The sequence below is a fragment of the Lagopus leucura genome, unplaced genomic scaffold (assembly GCF_019238085.1).
Source record: "Lagopus leucura isolate 7727_CA_CO unplaced genomic scaffold, USGS_WTPT01 Super-Scaffold_100048, whole genome shotgun sequence".
Classification (NCBI taxonomy): domain Eukaryota; kingdom Metazoa; phylum Chordata; class Aves; order Galliformes; family Phasianidae; genus Lagopus; species Lagopus leucura.
This window is the reverse complement of record NW_024962294.1, coordinates 269,610-294,157: the sequence shown is the minus strand read 5'-3', so window position 1 is coordinate 294,157 and position 24,548 is coordinate 269,610. Positions and strand designations below refer to the sequence as shown.

At 56.2% G+C, this 24,548-nt stretch overlaps 3 protein-coding genes across 4 annotated transcripts; 1 reads left to right on the top strand and 2 right to left on the bottom strand.

Moving 5' to 3' along the window:
- Window positions 1–444: 444 nt before the first annotated feature.
- Window positions 445–2,154, top strand: MARCKSL1 (MARCKS like 1). The gene is made up of 2 exons (XM_042885158.1): window positions 445–543; window positions 923–2,154. Exons 1-2 carry the CDS (start codon window positions 448–450, stop codon window positions 1,469–1,471), a joined length of 645 nt encoding a protein of 214 aa, XP_042741092.1. The 5' UTR covers window positions 445–447; the 3' UTR covers window positions 1,472–2,154.
- Window positions 2,155–3,633: 1,479 nt separating this feature from the next.
- On the bottom strand, window positions 3,634–17,338 carry HDAC1 (histone deacetylase 1). The gene is made up of 14 exons (XM_042885145.1): window positions 17,227–17,338; window positions 13,833–13,945; window positions 13,292–13,409; window positions 10,820–10,894; window positions 9,624–9,762; window positions 8,913–9,054; window positions 8,249–8,341; window positions 7,847–7,955; window positions 7,529–7,669; window positions 6,951–7,059; window positions 6,741–6,871; window positions 5,867–6,013; window positions 5,708–5,756; window positions 3,634–5,334 (listed from the first exon to the last, which is right to left on the bottom strand). Exons 1-14 carry the CDS (start codon window positions 17,273–17,275, stop codon window positions 5,307–5,309), a joined length of 1,443 nt encoding a protein of 480 aa, XP_042741079.1. The 5' UTR covers window positions 17,276–17,338; the 3' UTR covers window positions 3,634–5,306.
- Window positions 17,339–17,752: 414 nt separating this feature from the next.
- LCK (LCK proto-oncogene, Src family tyrosine kinase) lies at window positions 17,753–23,660 on the bottom strand. Of its 2 annotated transcripts, XM_042885166.1 has the most exons (12): window positions 23,329–23,660; window positions 21,368–21,474; window positions 21,016–21,260; window positions 20,838–20,936; window positions 20,644–20,747; window positions 20,412–20,561; window positions 20,105–20,257; window positions 19,625–19,804; window positions 19,184–19,260; window positions 18,939–19,092; window positions 18,554–18,685; window positions 17,753–18,245 (listed from the first exon to the last, which is right to left on the bottom strand). In XM_042885166.1, exons 2-12 carry the CDS (start codon window positions 21,467–21,469, stop codon window positions 18,043–18,045), a joined length of 1,599 nt encoding a protein of 532 aa, XP_042741100.1. In that variant the 5' UTR covers window positions 21,470–21,474; window positions 23,329–23,660; the 3' UTR covers window positions 17,753–18,042. The 2 variants fall into 2 exon arrangements, with proteins under 2 accessions (XP_042741100.1, XP_042741101.1); XM_042885167.1 differs by lacking the exon at window positions 23,329–23,660 and having other exon boundaries at window positions 21,368–21,500.
- Between the last annotated feature and the right edge of the window lie 888 nt (window positions 23,661–24,548).

Genomic DNA, 24,548 nt, shown 5'->3' with positions numbered 1-24,548 from the left:
AAAAGGGAAAGAAAGCAAAAAATAAAACCACCGGGTCGTATGGGGGGAGCTGGGGTGTAACTTCTGGTACCGTTCCCAGAGGGAACTTCCGGAGGGGCAGATGGGGCCGGGGGGGGGAGCGGCGCCCCGGGACGGTGGGGACACGACAAGAAGGTGATGGGGCCGTCCTGGGGGGCGACGGAGCTGTGACAAGAGGGGACCCTCCAAGAGTCATCCCCGCTCCCCTTCCCCCCCCCCCCCCCCGTCGGGGGCTGCTGGCGGCCGTCAAGCACCTCCGACCCCACCGGGGCGGTGGCTCAGCCGTGTCCCCCGCCCCCGGGGCGGTCTCGGCGCAGCGTCCCGCCCTCTCCCCGCTCTTTATTACGGCGGCGGCGGGGGGCTCTGCCCACTGCCTCTCGGCGCCGCTCGCACCGCCGCGGCGGGGGGTGGGGGGGTCCGCGCCGCACCATGGGCAGCCAGGGCTCGAAGGCGGCCAAGGCGGAGGGCAGCGACCCGCCGGGGGGGCACGCAGCCGTCACTGAGCCCTCCAAAGCCAACGGGCAGGTAGGGAGCGGCGGGGGCCCCGTGGGGGCGGGCGGACAAAGGCGGCAGCGGTGGGGGGGGGGGGGGGGGGAAAGAAGGAAGAAAGGAAGGATGGGGAGGGGGGGGGGGGGGGGGGGTGAGCGCGGGGGGGGCCCCCCGCGCGGGGCGGCCCCCCCCGCCCCCCCCCCCCCGCGCCCCGGTACCGCGCGGGGCTCCGTCCGCGGCCGCGCCCCGGGGGTGGGAATGAGCGGGGACGGAGCACGGGCGCCGCCCGGTGGCAGCGCGGGGACCCCCTCCAGGTGGGACCCCATGTCCCCCCGCGCATCGGTTCGGCGGCCCCGCGGCTGAGGGATTCGGGCTGGGGGTCCCGGCCGTGCCTAACGCCGCGCTGCTCCCGCAGGAGAACGGCCACGTGCGGCTCAACGGGGACATGACGCCCAAAGCGGGGGGTGACCCGACGCCCCTCAACGGCGCCGGCTCCGCCGAACCCCCCCGGGAGGACGGCACGGGCGGGGCGGGCGGTGAGGACACCATCGAGCCGGCACCGCCCGCGGACGGCGGGGAGGCGAAGCCCGAAGGTGCCGCGGCCCCCAAAGACACCCCCAAGAAGAAGAAGAAGTTCTCCTTCAAGAAATCCTTCAAGCTGAGCGGGATCTCCTTTCGGAAGAACAAGAAAGACGACGGGGACTCCGCCGCGTCCTCACCCACGGAGGAGCAGAGCAAAGCGGAGCCCAAAGCCGAGGAGGACCCCGCGGGCGGAGCCGCCCCCCAGGAGGAGCGGAGCGGCGAGGGGCAGAGCGGGGCCGAGCCCAAGGGGCCCGACGGAGGGCACGGCGCGGAGGAGGAGAAGCCGCCCGCGGAGAACCGGGGGGACGCGGCCGCCGCCCAGCAGCCCCCCGAGCCCACGGCGGCTGAGCCCGCGGCGGCGGCGGAGCAGAAGGGGGAGTAGAGCCCCGCGCTCCCCTAAGACTTCTTGTCCCTTCGGCCCTGCGACCCCGCGCACGGACTCTGCCGTTCCCGCACCGCCCAGCCGACGCTCAACTGACAGCTCCCCCCGCCAGGCCCTCCTCCCCGCCCCCGGCGCCGCTCGGAGCTGCCGAGCCCCGACAGCTGCAGCCCGCATCCACCGCCCGTGGCCAGAACTGGAATTTACAGTCTGTAGGAGCCCGGAGCCCCGCAACGCGGACTGCTCGGATCCTTTCTCTCCGTTTACACCCCCGGTTCTGCCTTCATTTAAAGTATTTCTCGCTTTTTATAGAAACCGAGTGGTTTAAGAGCTAATCTGCTTAGGTTGGTTGTTGGTTGGGTTGATTTTGTTTTTGTTGTTTTTTTTTTTTATAAAGTCTTTACTTTTGGCTTAAAATCCGTAACGCTTTGTAAGTCCGCTGTGTTTAATTCTGCTTCCAGGGGGGAACTGCTGGGGCCGGGTGGAGGGAGGGCGCTGCCCGCTGTATAATGTGAAGCGATGCTGTTTCCTCTGTAAATAATTTTTTTAATGGCCAAAACACACGATTTGCGATTTTCTAACTTCTGAAGGAAGAAAAGAAAAAAAAAAAAAAAAAAAAAAAAAAAAAGGCTGTATGGGTTCTATTGTAACATTTGAAAGGAATAAATGGTGATCCCTTCACGGGGGAGCTCGAGTCCTTCTTGTCCCACACGGGGAGGGCAGCAGTTGCTTATGGAGCTCAGCAGCTGCTGCGTTAATTGCCCTGCTCTCGCTAATTGACTCACAGCAGATGCAGAGCTGTGGTCACAAAGGATTTCCTCAGCACCGATCGCTGCCTCTGGGGGCTCGTGGCTCCGTGCTGCGATCGCGGGGCTGGATGGGCTCTGCTGGGGGCGGAGGGGCCCCTTCTCATCAGGGCAACCCAGGCGGGCTGCTGGAGGAATTCCCTGCTGTGAATTCCGGTGAGCTCTTCGGGTGTGAGATCCCAAACCGTGTCCGACGGTGACAGAAGTGACGTGCCGACATCTCCGCCCGATGGGGCGCAGCGGGTGCTGCCGAGCTCCGCGCCACGGAGCCGCGCTCTGCCCCAATGCCGCAGCCCAAAGGCAGCAGCTCCTCTGCTCGGCATCCCGCGGCTCCAAAGGCCCTGCTCCAAATCTGCCCTACGGGGGGCGAGGGGCCGGGGGGAAGCGAGGAGCGGGGTTCGCAGGCAGGGAAGGGATGGCGGTGCCGAGCCGCAGCCCTCGAGTAGAGATAAGAGCCAAAATGTCTGCGTGCAGCGCGTCCTCCTATCGGCAGCAGACGCTGCGCGCAGGAGGGATTCATCCCCGCCGATGGCGGAGGGAGGGATGAGAGCCGGGCGCGTGCCGTGCGGGCGCTGCGCTTTGTCAGCCGCTGTTTCCGCTGCGCTCCGTGCGCCCGGCTGAGCCGCGGGGCTGCGGGAGCTGCGGCCGTGCAGCCGTGGCAGCCATTTTAAAGCAGCCCGGGAGGGAGAAGGGCTGCAGCCGCGCGTCGGCGTGGAGCACGGAGCGACGAGCGCGAGGGGAAGCGGCTGCTCGCAGGGGGGCTGAGCGCGAGCTGCGGCCCCTGGGGCAGCGCTGCGGCAGCGAGGGGCTGCGGCATCGAGGCTTTTCCTCCTCCTCTCCTTACAGCAGCCTGGGCTCACGAGCCTTTCCCGTGCGTTTCAGCACGCGATGCAAAATCACGCTGCTCGTTTAATGATTTTTTTCTAATTAACTAAACAACAGATTACAAAACCCAAAACCCAAACAGGCTCATGCAAGAAGAAAACACACAGCTCCTTTTCCTTAACCTAGGATTCCCCCTCCAGATCAACGTCGCCTTCAGAGCAGCAGGCAGCGCAGCGCTGGCAGCACACAAAGCACCGTGGGAGGGAACCGAGCGATGAACGGCACAGAGCGCTGGGAGCGAGCAGAGAACGTGCAGGACTTCGGTGCAGAGGGGTGGGGAGGGCTGAAGGCTGGTGTGGAAGTCAAGGAAATCAAAGGGCAATGTCAGCACCTCCAAAAGGAGCCGCGTGCAGCGCTCTGCACAACGCTTCAGCTTCACCAAAACATCCACGGCCCTCCTGAAGGAAGGGGAGGCTCCTCCTGCCCCACACTGTGAATTACCCCGTGCAGAAAGCAGTGCAAACTCAGACCAACTGTAGAAATGTACGTTTTATTACAAAGATTCTCAAAATTTAAAATAAAAGCATCTTTAAAAAACCACAATATATTTCCCCCCCCCCTCCCCGAGACACAAAGATACACTGATCTCTCTCGCTTCACATACAAACACTGAAGAGCAGGAGTGAGATGTCACTCAGGTTCCAAGAGACTACAAAACTTACGGTGGAAAAGGGGGAAAAAAGAAGCACTTAAAAAAATAAAATATTTTAAAAACAACCTGTGTTAAGTTAGCAGCATTATTAGAGTTGAAACCACCTGCAGCGCTCCGTGGGAGGTACAGACCCTCTGATGGACAGAGGAATCCCCCTGAGAAAGGAGAGCAGCGAGTCAGAACTGCCTGCAAAACTTCTGCAAAGCTGGAGCTCAGCGCAGCACCTCATGGAACGCTCCTCTCAGCTCAGCCGTACAAAGCAAGGTGTGAGAAAGGCCAGCTCCGATCACAAAGGACCTTTGGGTGTGAGATAACGTGTGGGAGTAGGAAGAGGAGTAGTTATAAAAACGTACAGAGCCCCATCTGCTGTTTCCTCGTACAGATAACAGCTCAGACTGCTGATAAAAAGGTTCTCCGCATTCACTGGCCTTGAGAGCAAAGAGAGGAAAGGTTCCTTGAAAACACGCCTGCTTCAGAGTTCCTATGAGTGACACACGAGGAGCAGAGGCAGCAGCTGGGCTCTGTCCGTCTGTCCCATCCTGCTGTGCTTTCAGCTCGCTCACAGATCCGTACTGAGAAGCAATTACAGCACGTGGAGCTGAGGGCAGAAGCGGAGTGAAGCAGGCAGCCAGGGGGGCAGAAACTCACCTCCCCCTGCAACGAGGGGCACAGCTGTAGGAAACAAGCACACAGAGATTCCATCCCTTCTCCTGCTTGCAACGCGCAGCGCTGCCACGCCACCGAGATCTGCCACGTCCTGGAAAGCATCTGCCACCACAGCAGCTGATCTGCACTCTGCATTTCCCAGCTCTAAACCTGCAGGGCTCTGGGGCAGATTCGCTCATGCCATTTTCTGATCTGCTTGTAAGCTGCTTCACCTCCTTCCACAAGTTTGCTGCAGGGAGGTGGCCAACTCTGCTCAAAAACTGCACTATTTGACCCTGAGAAGCGGCACCAGCTTGCAGTTACTTGCCATGGTGGAATCAGACTGAAGACCAAAGGAACACTCAGTCTCTCACAGGCTTAATTTGGGAATTCTTATCTCCCACAAAAAAAAAATAAAATAAAATAAAATGAAAGAGAAAGGAAAAGAAGGGAAAAAAAGTTTCATGGCCATCCTTCCACCTAACCTGAAATGCAGATACTACTTCTACTTAAATTACTCATTTTCAAGGGTGGTTACTTCAGAGGAGAGCAAAGAAAGGAAGGGATTCTTTTTCAAAGACACACTAAGGAGGCAGTGGAAGGCAAAGAGTGAAGCTTCCCAGTCACCAATCCTGGGCAGTGCGGGTCTCTCTACTCTGCAGAGTCCTCCCTGTCTGCTCCCAGCAGAGTGCAGCAAGGAATAATTTACAGTCCTCGAGTCATTTATATATTTATATAGAAATATATACAGAAACATATATAAAATATAAATCCTGTGGAATGGGAGGCAACCAGAGAAGCTAGCCTACGATAACTGTGCACTGACAGGTACTGTCCAGCTGCAGCCATCTTAGGTGGATTTTGTCTCTTCCTTCACCCTGTGGGAGGAAGCAGTGGAAAATTCGGTTGAAACAAGCAGCTCAGGCTGCACCACAAGCTGTAGCCATAAAAATGCCACTGAGATGCTCTACCCTGGTAACACTCCACGTGCTCTGGTGTCAACCTCCCTTTAAGAGCAGTGACACCTTACAGAATACCTAGTATTTTCAGCCCTATTCTTTGGAGGCTCTCAGAGCTGTATCAGGAGTGCTGCCCCTGCCACGCTGACTCCCCCTGTTAAGAGCCCATGACAAGCCATCCAAACTACCATGCCTCTTCTCCAACCCCAGAAGCTGTGCAGCACCCCACCAGGGGCAGGGGGAAATGCACAGGGAAATACAAACTCAGGCAGTTAACGGGACGTGGGCTCACCCCTTGGGTTCGGCTTTCTCCTCTTTTGCTTTTTCCTCTTCTTTCTCATCTAAGAAAAAAAAAAGAAAAAAAGAAGGCATGGAAGAGCAGTAGGAAATCGTACATCAGGCAACGCTCTACAGAGCCAGGAGGGCTTCCAGCCACAGCTCTCGTGCTCACCCTTCTTCTCCTCCTCCTCTTTTTCCTCTTCTGTTTTCACACGCTTGGCCTTCTTAAAGTTAGCAACATTTTTGCGCCCTCCTTCCCCTTCATCTTCAGAGTCAGAGAATTCTTCATCACAGGATATTCTCTTATCAGAATTGCGGACTGAGAGCGAAGGGGAGAAGAGGTCAGAAGACAGAGCACACGAATGCTTGGAGATGAACCCTCTGTGCACATCCACACACATGGGAAGGAGCCAATAAACCCACATAACTCACAGTGAGATCGCAACAAACACCTCATCTACCTGCCGTGCCTTTTGACTCACTGCTCCTGACTGCTTTTGCTTCCTCTAAGCTCACGTGTGGGACGCGGATCAGAGGCAGTGTGATGTTTAGACTTGACAGCAGGAGCAGGTTAACCAACCTCGCACTGAGAGAATCTGACTGCCAGACCTGAGGGCCTTCGGCCAATCTGGATAACGACCAGCATTTTCACTGAGGCAGCAACTTCTGGGACACCTGATAGCCTCCCAGAAGGTAATCCATCACAGCACCCCTGCCACAGAACTGTTTAAATCCTCACACGAATGCCTGTGTTCTTCCTTATGGAAACTGGCAAAAACGCTCCCAGGCAGAAGAACTCCACCAGTGCTGCAGCTCACATCATTGCCTGATCTTACAAAACCCATCCGAACTACGCTCAGATTCAAACTGAAGAACCCCTGAACTGAGGTCCATCTCAGTCAAACATCCTTCCCTCTTTCCTAAGGCATTTCAGTTCAGTGCCTCCATGCCTCTCCAGCAATCCGACCCCGTTCAGCTTTGGCACAGGCCCTGCACAGCACACTTCCCAGCAGTGCAAAGCAGCCACGCCAGAGGCAAGCACGTACTTGAAATGCGCTTCTCAGGATCCTCTTCCTCTTCATCTCCACTGTCTTCCTGAACAGCATCCTCAGGAATTGGCTGCATCTGGACGCCAGGGGCATGAGGCAGCATGCGCAGGTTCTCAAAGAGACGCTGCCTAGAGCCAGCCAGGAAAGGAATCGTTTGTGTTTAGCCAGTAAAGGGCGCCAGCCTTGTGGGGAAGGGCAAAGACTTACTTGATCTTCTCGAGATACTCATTGGTATTCTGGTTCGTCATGTTTGAGGGACTGATGTGCAGCTTAAAGTCTGGTCCGAAGTACTCAAAATAGTCATTATATGGGAGTTCTGCAGACAAGTTGAAATAGAACAAAAATCAAATCACCTCTGGACCAGCAATGAAATGCCTCATACACAGCTGATTTCAGAGCTAAATAAGAGCACAGCTGCATTTTCCTACGGGCAGGAGCTGACCATTTCATAGCCAGACCCAGATCAAAACGGACGGCTTAGCAACAGGGCAGTCTGAGCTTACGTGGCAGTTAAATGCTATCAGTGTGCACAAAAGTTTGCAGCAGAAGGTCGCCTCGTCTCAGCACACAGCAGGACTGTGGGTATCTCCTGATGGAGGAGAAAACTACAGGGCTATGACACAAACAAGAGCAACTACTGCAAACCATGGGCCCAAAAAGCTCTTCCACAATAACAGACAAAAGCTAATGAAACATCTTATGGTTCCTGACTCCACCTCCCTCAGCCCTGTCTCTAGGCAGTCACTGTCCCTTATCTTGCCTCAAAGGCTCCAGGGGAAAGTTACCATTTGGGATCTCAGTGTCCAAAGCCACAGCAGTCTCGTAGGTCCAGCACCTGGCCACGTTGCGGATCGTGTAGCCGCCTCCCCCCAGCATCAGCATGGGCAAATTAAAACTTTTGACAAACTCCACGCACTTGGCATGACCTGCAGCAAAGGCAGCGGGGAAAAAGGTGAGAGCCCCAAGGCACAAAGACAAACTTTTCAGTGAAAAGCACTAAGATGATTTACGCCAATTTAACACAGGAACTCTGCTGTACAGTTCTGGCTACTCGGCATCACAGACCCAGCCCCACTGCTTTGATGGAAACACTGTATTCTTACCTTTGATGGTCAGATTAAAACAACCCAGCCTGTCTCCAGACAGAGAATCTGACCCACACTGCAGGACAACTGCACTAGGCTGGAATGTCTCCATCACTTTAGATATCACCTAAACAAGAAACCCATTGTTACACTTTCTCCACAGGACAGCGTCACAGCAACACAGTAACATCCAGCAAGTGACATGAAGACATCCCCAGTGTTCCCACAGCTGCTGGCTCTCACATACTGGTGACACTGAGTCTCTCACCAAGAAAAACTTACTGATGACAGGCTGCAATTGTAAGGGAGGAACACAGCCACTGAGGAATCTTACAACAGCAGCCTGAGTCTCCCTGAAGAATGGCTCCACGAGCCACCCAGCAACAAAGCACGATGCACAAAGAATCACTCAGCACTCACCGGCTTGAATATTGCCTCATAGGACTCATCATCAATCCCATCCCGGAGGGGATAGTTGACAGCATAGTACTTGCCTTTGCCTGCACCAATGTCCTGTTAGAGAGAAAGACAGGACAGAGCACAAGGTCACCACAAACTGCACTGCAAACTATGAACAGAAGTCCAGGAGTCTGCTGGTGTAATCTGAATGTAAGCATAAGCTCTTGTGGCTGGATGCTGCCATGGTGTAAGAAGGCAAGAGCCAGCTGAGTCCAACAGCGACGTATTTGGCAGAAGTGGAAGCATTTGGCCTCTGCTCAGGGAAGAAGAACCCACTACCATCACTGTTGGAAACGTCAGCAAGATGCACCAACACATACTAGAGCAGATAAACTGCTGACAAACTTTCACCAGAAAGCCTGTGTACACTGGAAGTTGCTGAAGTGACCAAGATGCCATCAGAAGGCTGATATCTAAGCCTTGATTTTATTACCACAGATCTATTACTATTTTATTACTGCACAGGCCAAGCTCATAGGAACAAAGCATCCTCTCTAAGAGCCAAGCCAGTTGCCACATATACTTTCACCCTCTAAAAGGAGCTACAGAGCGGTGGATTTAGCCCAATTAGCATGACAGCAAATAGAAGAAAGTGATCACATTTCTGCTAAGGTTTCACTCTCACCCGCAGGTCCCCTGTTCCAGGGAAGTACTCTCCATACTTGTGAAAGGACACTGTCATCACTCGGTCGGTGGTGTAGAAGGCTTCCTCCACACCATCTCCATGGTGAATATCAATGTCGATATACAGGACCCTCTGGTGATACCTAGGATCAGAAAGGAGTCAAAATGCTGCATTTCTTCAGAGCGCGCCCAGAGCAAATGGGAAGTGGGCAAAGAACCCTGCACAGATTCCCAGGCTGCACAGTAGTTGTCTTTCTGGTGCAAAAGAAGCGTGGAGAATGGACACATGCTTTGCTCAGCAGTGGAACAGAATCCCTGCGCCACAAAGCGCCTTTTACTGCTGCAGCTGATCTCTGAAGGCAGGCTTGACTCAGTTTATTCGGATCCAGCCAATGGAGTCTACATTTTTATGTCCAAGCCTCTCACTGAGGTCTGCCTGGAGCCAACAGCCACCAGGGTGGTAAGCAGCAGACAGACACATCTTACAGCTGTGCACCCTTCTCTTGACAGAGGAGAAGGGCCAAAGAGCAACTACAAAATGCTCCAAGCCTTCTGCTTCCTGCACAGTGCCATGGTTAGACAAACCCCTCTGCACAGAGGTACTGCAACCCAAAAATACGGCTGATTAAGACCTCCCTGGAAAATACAGCTAAAAAAAAGCAACAATAACAACAGACTGGGAAGTGACAAAGACTCAGAGGACTGCACCTACTTCAAGAGCTCCAAGATAGCCAGGACAATATCGTTGACATAACAGAAGCCAGAAGCCTCCGACTTCTTGGCGTGGTGAAGGCCTCCTGCCCAATTCACAGCAATATCTGTCTGCTGCTTGTTCAGCTTCACAGCGCTGGCTGGTGGGAGAAGAATCACAGAATGTTAGCACGAGGGCAAAGGACCAATGGCAGAGCCTCGGGGTGAAGCACAGGTCTCCTGTCATCCCATCATTGTGCTTTTGGGCACCAGCCCAAGTCCCAGCATTTAAACACTGGATGTCTCAACAAACAAACAAAGGAAAGGGAAGAGAAACGCAGCCTCTGTTTCGCATGCACACACTTCTGACTGCTTCCCCCACTCACGCCTCAGAGCACAAATCTGCACAAACAATGCACTGCTTTCTAGCCCAGGCCACACCTGAGGGCAGCCTAGAATTCCCAACGTGCCAAACAACAGAACTTCAAGGAAAGCTTTTACCCAATGTATACTTAGGGCAGTCACTGAATATGCATTCAGACAAAGAGCATCCTCTCCCCCTGCCTCCTTCATAAACTCTCTGCAATTCTGCAAGTCTCCAAGGATCAAAACAAGGGATACATTCTGTTGTATACAATCTTGGGATCACAAAGCACAGCTATGTCAAGAAACAACATAAGAGTGCTGCAGTCAGCACTTGTAGGTACTGCTGAGCTGTGACAGGAAATGGAGATTTTAGATGTCACTGTGGGAGCAGTAGCCACACAGCTCTACGCAGATGCACAGTAACACAGCCCTGCAGCACCACGACTTCTTGCAACAAAGTACTTTAAATGTCCCAGCTCTTGCCTCAGGGCCAGAGACAATTGGCTTTCTGTTAAAAAGAAAGAAAAAGTAACTTTTTTTGGCTTTTTAGTTGGCACCCACACAAAGCAACATTTTTTATCTCTTTTTTTTTCTTTTTTCTGTGCAGCTCACATCATTTTTTTAATCATTAGGTCTATCTGTCACCTATGCAGAGTCATCAAAGCAGCTCAGAGCAATAAAGATTTGCTTAACAAACAACATGCAAGGCTGGAATTCCAGCACGGGGAGAAATCTCAACCTAAGGACGTCAGGAATAGGTTCACAGGGCTCCCCCACCTCCAACAAACCACTTTCTCAGGCAGAACAACTTTATACACATCTGCTTAGAAGAGCACACGATGCTGAGCTTACCAACTGAGCCTCCAGCAGAGAGCTGACAGAACTCAAACAGCCCATCGAACACAGGGCAGTCCTCCCCGACGTTAACTTGAAAAGAACACATAAGAATCAGTAAGACCGAGCCACAAAGGAATGGTGAAGCTTCAAAAAACAACGAGCAGAGAAGCTTTAATCGCCTGAACAACGACAGCACCCCAGCAGGCCGGCACGGCAGGAAGGCGGCGCTGTGGGAAGGACGCTCCCAGCTCGGGCCCGGCGCTGCGGCAGGACAGCGCGCCACCTAGCGGGCTCCGAGGGAGGCGGGAAGCAGCCAGCGCCTCGGACAGGAGCGCGCAGGGGGAGCTGCTGAGCCGGGGAGCCGCCCGGCCCCGCGCTCGGCTCTATGGCAGCTGGTGCTGCTCTGCAGGGCCGTGCACGCGCTGTGCGGCACGGAGGCGGCACCCCTCGCCATTAAACACGCCAACAGCAGGCTTGTGTTACATCTCTTTTTTTTCCCCTGTGTTTAATGAGAAAGGCACAAACCGCGCAGATCTTGCAGCATGAGGTGCTCAGCAGCACGCAGCCTTCAGGAGGAGCAGGATAATGGCACTCAGTGCAGGACAGGGGTTCTGAAAAGGACAATGCCCAGCAAGATCCCAGAAGGAAGCAATTGTTCCCAGATTCTGAGGGCTGCAGCAGGGCGTAGGAAACTGCAACCTCTGAGCAACTAATCTAGGATTTCCAAGTTAAGTGAGGAGAACTGAAGTCGTCGATTTCTGCACGCTTTCCATGGCAACAAGCTGAACTTCCTGCCCTGTAAGTTACAGAACAGTCTCTCCAAGCCCTCACGCAGGACTCAGCAAAATGATGTAAGAAAACTAACTGTTGATTACCTTTACTGCCCCTCAGAACTCTGTGGGCAGTGCTGACAGTATTTGAGGGCTTCCCTCTGCTATCCTGGCAAAAACAGGAAGAGCTGCTGCATAAACGTAAGCCAGATGAGCTTCTTCTCACCAGGAGACTGAAAGCAGCCAGGACTGCTAGAGAGCATTGTTAATAACTGGGCTCAACCCCTTGGCTGCAGGCATAAAGCTCAGGTGCAAGATGTGAGGCACGGATACTCCCTCCTCCTTACAGCAGGTAGGTGAGGAGCTTTTATCTGACAGAGAATCCAGCAGGAAAGGGGAAGCATCCCTGCGGAAATCACAGCCCCATCCTTTCTCAAAAGGAAAGGTGAAGCACCAAGCAGGCTGCAGAGCCCTGCCACCGTGCCCAGGAGTGCTGACCTTGTCTCCTTCACCACTCATCTCTGCTCTGAGCCTCTCGTGCCAGTTTTTAGCCAGGCAGAAGCTTGTTCTTAGCAAGAAAAGAAAGGCAGGGGCTTATTTTCCCTGCTGAATAAAAGATCTGCCCTCTGTGTGTTTAAGATTAATTTTCATACTTTGCCTCCTTCAGTTCAAAATAGTTCTGTGGAAATACAGTAGAGAAGACGTTGACTACCAGAGAGCAGAGTGGGTGTTCATGAGCCGTATCAGCTCCAGGGGTAAACAGTTCAGTTTGTGTAAATATATACTTCGGTATATTAAGCCAAATTATTTACTGCAGGAGGTCTTTCAGTGTATATTACTTGTGTATTCATTCCTATTACGTGCTTGTGCCCAAACATCTGTCCCTTTCAGCTAATACCAGATTTTCAAGTGCCCTCACTTCAGGCTCGAGTCTCGCATTTCTTTCAATTTGGAAATCCCATCTGACATAAACGAATCCTGTGGGCTTTTGTCTTTTTTCCTGCTCTCAAGGCAAGCAGTGTACTTGATCAAAATAATGTTTAAAAGAACCCTGAGCCTTCCCCCTCTTTTTGCCTTTATGACCTGACACAAAACATCACCTCAGAGTTTAAGACAGACCAAAAAAAATGTTTCTGCAGCATTAAAGCTGCCAAGAGATCCTGAGCACTTCCATGGACTGCAGAGGTTAGAGGAGTAGATTATCTCACAAAAAAAGAACATTCTAACACAAAGCACAGGAACCATCATGCATCTCAAACCTCCCCCCTTCCAAGCTATTGTAGCTCTGAAAATCCTTCAGAGTTCCCAAAGATTTTGATGAGCCTCTTTTTAAAAATGAAAACTAAATTTAAAAACACACAGCCTTGTCCCACCCTGAGACCTTCAGTTATGAAATAAGCAATTGCAGCAAATAAAGCTCATAAAGGGAGTTCAATAATCTCCAAGTCACGAAGATAATTCAGAACTTCCACTAAAGCACGAGATCAGAGAAGACCATTTTGGGTCAGAGGCTCTCCTCAGCTCAGGAGCCACTCCGGCTCGAGGGACTCGTTTTCAAATCCTTGATTTAACAGGTAAACAGGACAGAAAATCTGCAGAAATGCAGGTCCTGAGGGCTCCTCCTGCTCTCTTCATCCTGAGCTCCTAAAGCTCACCCAGGACCCCCAGAACACAACACGGCACCGACAGGAACCGCAGCCCCACGCGCACAGCTTACATCTTTGCATCTGCTTGCTGTACTCAGACATGTTGTCTGGGCGGATGGATCTCAGGAACTTGATGTAGTCGTCGCTGTGGTACTTGGTCATCTCCTCCGCGTTCGCCTTGTGAGGGCGCTGCAAGGACACAGGGCTTGGTTGGGAACGCTGCCCTCCCCACATCCCATCTCCAGTCTCACATTTACTCCCAGAAACAGCAAAAATAATAAAACAAATAAATGGAGCAGCAGCACCAGACAAGAGAAACTGATTTTCAAAGGCAAAGAAGCCATTACTGCAGACTGGAACATACCACATATCTAGGCAAAGAAAATATTTAAGCTACAGAGAGAAAACCAATTTTTCAGACTCCAAGGCTTATCTGGAGCAAAGAACATCTCATCTCACTGCAAGAAATCAGAATGCAGCAGAAATATGTCAACACAACCACTTAATCCTTCTTACTTTCCTCTTTGCCTTGTTGACAGAGAACTTAGGAGCTTGAAGCACCAAAACTGCAACTGACAAGTACCCCAAGGCCTTTATCCTCATCACACTTACATATATCTCCATCTTCCTGTAAAGGCCGTAGTTCAGCAGTAGGTTGTGGGTCATCCGGATCCTGTGGGGCTTCATGGGGTGTCCCTGGCCATAATAATAGTTTCCAACATCACCTGGGGACAGAAAGGATTTTGTTACAGCAGGCAAAAACACGAACTGCTTCAAATCCAACCACTCAAACCACATCTGTCATTTTGTGTGCCCAGCAGCAGCCCATCTGTTCACAGGGGGAAGGGTCTGCACGTGCATCTGCACCATCAGAAAGCTTCATCCCAGAGCCAGACAAGAGCGACTTATGGACACCAGGGCATGGCCAACACGGAGGATTTCCATGGCCGATCTGGGGAAGGCAACCCAGCTGAACGTGAGCAGCCGACAACGCTGTGAAGTTGGAGCAGCTCCAGCCTTCCTGGCAGCAGCAGGTTGGGCACCACGTCTGCTGGTCCTCACTTAGCGAAGGACAGCTCTCCAACCTCCTTCCCCTGGGTTTGGCTCCACGATGGGACCTCACACTCACAGAGCTTCCCTGAGAAACTCGAAGCTCTCTGAGCAGAAACCTGCAAGCCAGGAGGCACACGAGTTTAATCCCAGCTCAGACAGTGACTCATCACCCAGCACACGTAGCCACTTTGCCTCAGTTTACTACTGTGTGCCCAGCAGACGTGAGACTCAAAGCTGCTAATTCTGTCAATAAGCAAATCACAGCACAGCTTCACAGCTCCCATTCTTCTCATCCCTTATTGCTGCCTGAAATCCTTTGGAAATCCTTCACTCCACAGCACCAGGTTAATTGTCAGGCAGTCGCACCTTGCAGGTACACCCCCCAGGTCAGCTCCCTGTGCACACATCCTTCCATCTGGTGAAAGCTGAATTCCTGCTGCTATCTCCCACCCGTTTTTCCCTGCTCTCCCAGGGCACAAATTCCCGTGGTGTTTTCCACACAATTTAACTTTCAGATTTCTGTCCCCTGCCAGACGGGGCAATGAGCAGCTCTGCCAAAAGCTGGGAATGCACACAGCCACACGCAGCAGCAATGCTGCACAAGCCTCATTTTGCTAAGAAATCAAACGAAGTCATTCACATAGTTTTACAGCTCCCCATCAGTTTAGGAAGCGAGAGACCCAACCCGGTCTGGCCGGTGACTCAGCTGGGAGCATTAATATTTCATCACCAATCTTAACATACAGGAGAAACTGCTACTTCCTCACAGCACACAGCTGTAATGCCTCCTGCACTGGGCACCAGCCCCCTTCCACTGAAGAGATGCAAACCCCACACCCAAACCATTCTGCTGCCGGAGTTTTGCCTGCGTGATGCTACAGTGGTGGGTTTTGCCCGCACCAAAACCCTACAGCAAAACCAGGGTATGTTAAGCTTTTGGAAACGGTTAGGGGTGCTCAAAACCCTACCTAGGAAATACAAACACAAAACTACACAAAGCTTTGAAAAATGATTGCCTCCCTTCTTTACCTCGGGCTGTAGCGAGACCCCCGACGTGCCTCACCACAAGCCCTGCCGCACAGCACGGAGCTCGGGTGCACTAATGGCTGCATGATAAGAGTGAGAATTCAGCAGAGACCTCTTCCTGTCTGCTGGGGTTGAGCAAAGCCCCACGTTGGAGCCAACAAAAGAGAATTTCCCATTCTTGCAGTTCAAACCCTTGCACACAGCCCCAGCGCAACTCAGCATGGCCATGAACGACCCCTGCCACACAAGATTTCTTTTTCCCCACCCAATCCAGACCCTCTCCCACAGCTCAGGCAATGACCTCCTGCAGTTTCCTTCTTCTGAAATTTATGCCAGGACCTCCCTTCATGAACCACTGCACCAGGCTGCTCTGCTTTCACTCTCTATGCAACAAAGACCCTAACAAGCCACCCACCCACAAGTGCACATTACGCCTTCCGTGACAAATAAAGCACACTTCCCCCTGTGAATGTTTGCCAGCCCCTCATAAAAGAGCAGTGGAAACAAGGCACTAAAACCTCACTGCAGAGTAAATGGGTGAGGGCAGCTACAGACAAGGGGGAATGACACTAACTTCATTTTGTTACCATGCAATAAAGACCGGAAGGATATCGTTCTGCTTAGCGTTCACAGCAAGACGATCATTTATTTTGTGTTTAAAACATCATCTCATGCCTTGAAGGATGTTAGCTTGTTCACAGAGTGGAAAGTATCCTTGTGAACACATTAGATACAAAGGAGGGAGAAGTTTGGACATCGAGAGTTCTTCCACATGCGCACTGCTTGCGCATATACAGCACCCTGCCACTTCCTGCAAGCACTCTGGTGCTTAAACCGGGCCTGACTGAGCCCAGGGCTCCAGCACCCCACTGCACTTTCAGATGATGGGTGTTCCAGAGGCAGACTGCGTGCTGAATTCAGGCAGCTCTGCTGCTCTGATCCCCTCTTCCTCACCCTGCCTCCCTGAAGTCACAGGGCCAGCACCACAGGACGCAGTCCTACTGCTCGTGTTCACTTCTCAGAAGAAATGAGAGCCCTCACTACCTGCCCAATGCAGAAAGCAGTTTAGAAGAGCTCACTTTATTGCTTCAGCAAGGAATACATCCACTTACCAGGGAAAAAGAAAAAAAAAAAAACAGCAATAAAGTTTTTATTTGACTTCATAGACTGAAAACTGCAACAAAACAGAGAACTGCACAATACCTTTTGCACAAAGCAATCCCAGAGCCTAACAAAAACCCGAGCATCACTGAGGCCACCCTCCAAAGGGGAGGGGGCTGTGAACGCACCCAGGGGGATGAGCTGTGCTCTCTGCCACGGTGCCAGTGGGGAAAGCGCCCGAGGCAGCTGGCTGTAACGCCCGGCTCCTCCCCCACCCCAGAGGGAAGATTAAAAAGCCAGAAAGCAGAGCTCTCAGCGTCCTGAAGGGCAGAGAACAGCAAAGGCAGCCCCCAGCAAGGCCACACCAGCGCTGTGCCCCCAGTGCCCCCCGTCCCGTCCCGCACTCTACGAAGACACCGCTGACCCCAGCGGGAGCTCCAGCAGAGCCCCTTCCTCCCCTCGCAGCCCCTCCCCCCCAAACCTCTCAGAGCCGCCCTGCTCCCTTCCCAGCCCCCAAAGCCCCCCCAGCCCCCTTCCCTGCCCCCATATCCCTCACTCCAGTTCCCCCCGGCACCCAACGCCCCGCTGCAGCCCCGAACCCCCCAAACCCCTCCAAGCTCTTCCCCTCCCCCCCCGCTCCCCACAGCCCCCAGCGCCGCCCCTCCTCCCGCCCGGCGGCCCAGCACAGCCTGCAGACCCACCTCGCGCGGACCCCTTTCGCCCCTATGCCCCCCCCAGCCCAGCCCCCATCTCACACAAACCATGACCCCAAGCCCCTTCCCATCCCCCCCGCAGCCCCCCCATCCCGCTCCCCACCGCTCCGCACCATCGTAGTAGTAGCAGACTTTCCGCTTGGTCCCCTGCGTCAGCGCCATTTTCCTGCCTCCCCACGGCCGCAGACCCTACCGCCGCGCAGCGCAACGCAACCCGCCCCACCGGCCGGGGCCCCACCGCCCCGCCCCCCGCGGCCCGGAGGCCAATCGAAACGCGGCTCTCCACCCCTTCCAGCCCGCCGACCAATGAGGAGTCGAGGCGGCGGCGCGGCGGAGCCAGCAGGCTAGGCGGAGCGGCGGGCCGCACCACCGCGGGGCGCGGGGCCAGGTGGGCGGGGCGGAACCATTCTGCGAGGAGGGAGGGGGGGAACAGGTGGGGCCGAACCATTCCCAACGTGCCGGGGGGGGGGCGCGGCACGGGGCTTCGAAGCGCTGGGACGGGCAGGGCGTCGAGCCCTCGAGCCCGGGCCGTGTGGGGCTGCGGCTGCGGCCCGCGCTGGGTCCGAGGCCTTTCCTACCCCACTGCGAGGAGGACCGGCAGCAGGGAGAACCGGGCCCGGTTGGCAGCGACCCCAACCCTGCGGGCCTCGAGTCCGTGGCTGCCATCCGAGGGGCACCGTGAGCTCTGCCTGAGGCCCCGCCCGGGCCGTGAGGGGCTGCTCCGGGCTGGGAGCTCCGTGCCGTGTGCGGGGCTGTGGGGCAGGGCGAGCAGCTGACATCCGTGGGCACGGCGGTGTGCGACAGCAGCGCACAGCTTCAGTTAGGATGTCACCGTTCAGGGGCAAGGCTCTGTGGGAAGCACAGCGTCTTCGCTGCCGGGCAGTGCTCGCGGGATGCTCGTGGAGTCTGTGGGCGCCCGGCGTGGGGCCTCACGGCTGCTGCTGGTATTGTCCCTCGGTGGCGGTGAAGAAGTCCTCCAGCACGCTCTTCATGTACTCGAAGGTGGGCCGCTCCTCGGGCTGCTCCTTCCAGCACTGCATCATCAGTTCGTACAGCTCCCGCGGGCAGTTGTCTGGCTGGGGCATGCGGTAGCCGCGCTCCAGGTTCTGGATCACCTCGGGGTTGGTCATCCCTGCGAGGGGACGGCATGAGTGGCACTGAATTTGCATCGGCCCGTCTTGAGGGAGCACCCTGCCTTTGTGAACCCCGTAGGAAACCTTCCTCCGCCCCCCAGCCTCAGCCTCTGGGACCCCCCCACCCGCTGTGGGTTTTGGGCTTGGCTGGCCACGTGCAATGAGAAGAGCTCAGGACCATCGCGGGCTGGCAGGCAGCGGGGCCGGGCGGAGCCTGTGTGCGTGCAGGAGTGCATGCACACACGGGTGGGTGTGCGCCTGCGTGCGTGTGAGCCCTGCTGCCGTGCAGCTGCTGGGAAATCCTGACCTGGATACGGGATCCGGCCGTAGGTAACGATTTCGGTGAGCAGGATGCCGAAGGACCAGACATCAGACTTGATGGTGAACGTGCCATAATTAATAGCCTCTGGTGCCGTCCACTTAATGGGGAATTTAGCCCCTGAAAAACAGCAGGAGGGGAAGAATGAGCGTTACGGGTCATCCCTCTGTTGAACCCGATGTGCCAGCACAGCGAGCCTTTGTCCTTGCTGCACGCTGGGTTTGGCTCCGCGTGCCTGTTCCTGCCGCAGCCACCAGGCAGGGCTGTGACCCCACCAGCGGCAGGGCCGGGTGGGCTCTGGCAGCCCCCTCGTGGCTGGGGGCAGTGATTTGGGGCGGGCGGGGCACGCAGGCTGCCAGCAGGCTGGACGCACCTTCTCGTGCTGTGTACTCGTTGTCCTCAATGAGGCGCGCCAGCCCGAAGTCGGCGATTTTGCAGCACAGAGCCTCCGACACCAGGATGTTGGCAGCCCGCAGGTCGCGGTGGATGTAGTTCTTGGCTTCGATGAAGGCCATGCCTTCGGCAATCTGCAGATCAAAATAATCGTAATAATCACACTTAATAGGTGGAGCAGGAAAGCCCCAGCAGCCCCCTGCTGTGGCCCTGTGCCCCTCTCACCTGTGCAGCCATGTCCAGCAGTTTGTTGATGCTGAGCTTGATGCCCTCTGAGGTCTTGAGGAAGTCCACCAGGCTGCCTGCAGTGAAGGCAACAGGTCTCAGTGAGCCCCAGGGTAACACCCAGCATGGGGCTGGGGGCTCACAGACGTTGGGGGGTGGAAGGGGGCAGGAGATCACACTGCCTGCCAGGCCCCTGTCCCACTAGGGCTGACCCCAGGGTCTCAGTGTCATGGTGCAGGCATCACTATCGCAGCCAAGTATTGGCACAGGCCAATAGAAGTGCTGGGGTCACCATCCCCAGAGGTGCTCAAGAACTATGGAGATGAGGCAGTGAGGGATGTGGTTAGTGGGCATGATGGGCATGGGTTGGGGTTGGACTCGGTTGTCTTAGAGGTATTCTCTAGCCTGAATGATTCAGTTATCCTACCCGGACGCCCTCACCCTTCTCCATGTACTCTGTGATGATGTAGATGGGCTCCTTCGTCACCACGGCATAGAGCCGCACCAGCCGTGGGTGCTGCAGGTTCTTCATCAGGTTGGCCTCTGCCAGGAAGGCGCTGGGGGACATGCTGCCCTGCTTCAGGTTCTTGATGGCTACCTTGGTGTGGCCATTGTAGAAACCTGCGGGGAGATGGAGCAGCTTGTGCTGTAGGAGAAGGACCCACAGTGAGCACATATGGGGGCAGGTAGCAGTAACATGGTGGGGTGGTGGAGGAGGCAGGGGAGAGGGCTGCATCTGTCCGCCCAGAGCATCCCAACCTAAAACTGCATGAGGAAGATCCTTGCAAAAAGCCAAAGTTGCACAGGACTTGTGCTGGCCTGGCTGCTCCTGTTGACCCGAGGATGCTGTGGCTCTGGGCTGCCGCTGCGCACAGCAGTGCCCTCATTGGGAGGAAGCACCCCGCTTTCACCCCGACTCACCCATCCAGACTTCTCCAAACTGCCCGGCTCCCAGCTTCTCCACCAGCTTCAGTGACTCTCGTGGCACCTCCCACTCATCCTGCCACCACGGCTTCTGCGGCTTCTGTGTCCGGCAGGGCTTGCCGAGGCGGGTGCACAGCCCATCCGAGCTGCCTGCAGCACGGGGAAGGCAGAGCTGGTGTCAGTGTGTGTGGGGAGCCTGGCACGAGCTGCACCTGGGCGCAGGTAGCAGGGCGCCCTTCTCCTCCCAGCCCACCCCATCCCCGTATCCATCCTGCAGGCAGGACTGGCTGCTGACGGTGCGTACTTGAGTAATACTCCACCAGCTCGTGCAGGCTGCTGAAGGTGACCCGCGGAGAGATGTAGTACCCGCCGTTGTCCATGTTGCGAATCTTGTAGTGCTTCACCGTCTCGCCCTGGTTCTGGTCGAAGTCCCTCACTGACAGCGAGTAGGAGCCTGGGGGAAGTGCACAGGTTGTTGGGTCCCGGCTCTCTGTGCACCCTGCAGTGCAGGAGGAGCCGTCGGGCTGCACTGATACCTTTGGAGGTCTCGCTCTCCCGGATGAGGAAGGAGCCATGCGTGTTGCCTGATGCCAGCAGCTGCCGCTCCGCATCCTTGCGGCTGATGTTCTTGAAGAACCACCTGAGAACAAGGGGCAGGGTGAGGGCTGGGGGCTCTCCTATCTTCCTACTGCTCTGGCACGGCTCTGTGCAGCCCCTCGGCTCTACTCACGGCTCCGGCTCCAGGCTGTTCACCATGGCCACGAAGTTGTGGGGGATCAAACCCTCCTGGCCTGTGGTGAGCGACTGCGCCTTCCACCACTCCCCGCTCCTGCAAGGACACGGCCCTGTGAGCCCTGAGCCGGGACCCCTGGCCAAGGGACACGGGGACACTGTCAGTGCTCACTCACTCTTCCAGGACGCGCAGCTTCTCGCCCTGCTTAAGTCCCAGGTCCCCATCGTGAGTGGGTTCATAGTCATACAGGGCCACCACGAGCTTGTCTGGGGAGAGCGCGGGGTCAGGGTGGAGGTGGCCGTGGGGGACACCCAGCAGCCCCCCCCATGGCCAGGCTGTACCTTGGAGTGGAGAGCACGGCGGAGACGTGGCCTCGTAGGACACCAGGGGATCCCGCACCTCAGAGCCGTTGCGGATCAGCTGTTGTGAGGGAAGGGGGGGCCATGAGTGCAGTCCCCACATCCCCTCCTGCCACCAAGGGCTTGGCCATCCCTCACCACCCCGGCTGTCCTGTGGCTGCCCCTCACCTGGCGCTTGCTGTCGGGGTCGATGGGGTAGTTGCAGTGCTCGCAGATGTCGATGTTCTCAATCCAGTCCTCATCATAGTCTGAGCTGCAGCAGCAGCCCATGGTGGCTATGGAGGGCAGTGAGAGAAGCCTTCGTCCCCTCCCCAGCCCCATCATCCCCATCCCCACATTTATCCACCTCATCTCTGCAGCCATTCATTCATCCCATTTAGCACATCCATCCATCTATCCATCCATCCCTCCATCCCATCCCTGCATCCGTCTCTCTTACTTATTCCGTCACACAGCCCTTCCTGCACAGTCTGAAGGGCATCCCCTGACTCCATCACCAGCCATATTTCCTCCTGCCTTTGTCCTGGCTGCGTTAATTAAGAGCACAGAAGGTGATGAGTGCCAGGACACCCACCTCAAGCACCGACCCTGGTGCCACAAGTGGGTGGAAGGAGCCTTCTTCCCATTGCGTGGCTCTAACCTTCCCACGAAAGCTGATGGAGCCCCAGTGCTGAGACACGCAAGCAGTGGCCCACAGCCCTGGAAAATGCTTTTCTGCAGAATCCCCACGCCCACACCACCAGGATCCGTCCCCACGCAGGCATGGCCCCAGCCCGCGTCCCCAGCCTGTGCTCAAGTGCCCTGCGCATTTCTGCCTTGCTGGCAGTGATTATCTCATATCGGTGTCACTCTTTTCTCCTCTGTCATCTTCATCTCGGGGGGATGTGGCATCCCCTGGGTGCCACCAGATCCTTCAGCCACTGAGCACACCCCAAACCCGTGCACAGGAACTGGGAGCACCCCACGCTCATCACCCCACAGTGGGGACAGCACCGCAATGGCAGTGCCGCCCTCCTGCTGTCCCCAGGGTGCCACCTCAGAGTGCCCACCAGCACCATGGCCGATGCGAGCAGAGGCTGTGGGGAGGGAAGGGCACTGAGCCCCCCTGTGCCATGATTTGGGCCCTGGTGCCGCACTTCTGCCTGCTCTGCTTTGAAAACGCCCCTGGAGCAGCTCGGCCACGGCCCCAGGGAGCGGGGACAGCAGTGGCACCGTGGGGACAAAGCTCGGAGCTGAGCAAAACCCAACCCCACGGACACAGAGCCTCCATGCTCCCAGCATGCGCGTGGCACTTCAAATGCACATCCACCGCAGCAGAGGGACCTGGGAGGTGTTTTTTCCTCTCTGCAAGAAGCCGGGGTGCGGAGGGAGGTGCTGCTATTGTGTCTTTTTCTCTGATGTACTCAAGCCACAGCATAATTTCCACCAAGCAACCGTTCCACCTGCTCAGTGTGAGGGCTGCGCTGCGTCGGGGTGTTTGAAGTCAGGTTTTGTGACTGCATCTGTGCAAACGGATTTCTGCACGAAGGCTGCATGCAAGCACTGCGCACACACCTCGGTGTCCCCCGCACGGGGCTGCACGGCACAGCTGTCACACTTGCTCCTGCTGCTCCTGCAGGCCCTTCACATGAGCACCTCCGGCCGATGGCGCTTGGTCAGTGTGTGAGCGGGGCTGAGGTTGGGCTGACCCCATTCCTGGCCCCATGTGATCCAGCTGGACGCCGTGCGGAGCCAGCAGGGCAGGGCCGCCCCACCCCGCCATCACGGCACGGAGATGTTTGCACCAAAACAGCACCGAAGCCAGACACATCTCAGTGCTTGAAACCATCTGCAATGGGATGCTGATGGACCAGCACTGAACTGCTGCTCTCATCCACAGACGGGTGAGGGCCTGGCACAAATCTCCCCCTTTGCCCCACAAACAGGGACCGGCTGCCCTGGCATCAGAGTGGCTGCTATCCCCCAGCATGGGGAGCTCCCACCTGTGCCTCCCAGCTGCCCAAGCACCATCACTCCCAGCCCCGCTGCGGTGAGCCCCTGCTGCCACCCACCCCCAGAGCACCATCAGTGAGCACAGCGTGCACCTGCCCAGCAGCGCTGGCTGCAGAGCTCCATCCCGACCCCGTTACCTGTGGGCAGCACAACGAGGACCGGCTCTCTCAGACTCCCATGGCTGTGCAGCAGTGATGGTCCCTTCTCACATCCTCCCCATGGCCGTGGGCTCACACTGACCCACGGCAGTGCAGCTGAGCCCCCCGCACACGGGCGCACTCCCCACCGCTGTTCGCTCTTGCTCGCTGCCTGCCCCGGTTTCCTGCCTCCTGAGCAAACTCTAGAGGAGCTGGTTCACAGCTCGCGCACAACCGCAAGCACTGGTGACAAACCCTGAGGCTTCCTGCCATCCCCAGCTGGGCTGCGCACCAAGGTCCTGCTCCAGGTGCCCTCAGCCCTGGGATTGGGTGGGTTGGGGGCACCGAGCCCCTTGGCTGTGGTGGAGTGGGGGCACACAATGGGCCACGTGCTGTGTGTGGGCAGTGATGGGTGCGACGCTGTCACCCAAAGGGCTGCAAAACCCCCCAGGCCCTTCACAGCCCCCTTTCCAAAGCTCAGTGCTGTGGGATCGCAGTGGCAGCTCCGGTTGTGCCGTACCCCACCAGACCCTGTTGGGCTGTGTGACACCTCCTGCACCCACAGCCCCGCTTTGGCCATCACCACCACACCCCCAAGCCTCAGTCCCCCAAGAGCCACAGTGACAGCTGACATGGGGACAGACTGGAGGGGACGCGTTGTGCCGAGGCCGTGCTGCGCCACCAGCCCTGGGTTTTTGGAGACTTTTGGAGACTCAGCTCTGAGCAGCGCAACCACAGCGCTATTGTCTCGGCTTTCACGATCAAAGGCAAAGCCGCAGGTTCCCACCAGCTGCTCTGCAGTGGCGCAGGCAGAACGCCAAGCTGTGCCGGGGGGGCACCCAGTGCTGCACCCACCCTTATGGGGACGTTCCTCAGCCCCACGCCCAGTGCGTTCCCCAGCACCACGGGTGTCCCTGGGCAAGGGCTCACTGCCAGTCCTTGCCATGTGCCGCAGGCTCGGGGGCTCGTGCAGCTCTCCCTGCTCCCTCCTAGTATCCCAGAACCCAGAATGGTCCCTTGATCCCACAGCTTCCTGGGTCACCCCGTATCTCCCCTGGGCAGCACTTGCAAAATGTGCTCTGTCACACACTGAGAGCGGCAGCTCCTTTGGCAAAGGGTTTGGCGTGAACAGGGGAAAAATGGAAAAGCAAATCCCTGCAGCAAGGACAGCCATAGGTAGAGCCCCCACCCCTCCTGCACCGGGGTGGGAGTGGGGCAGT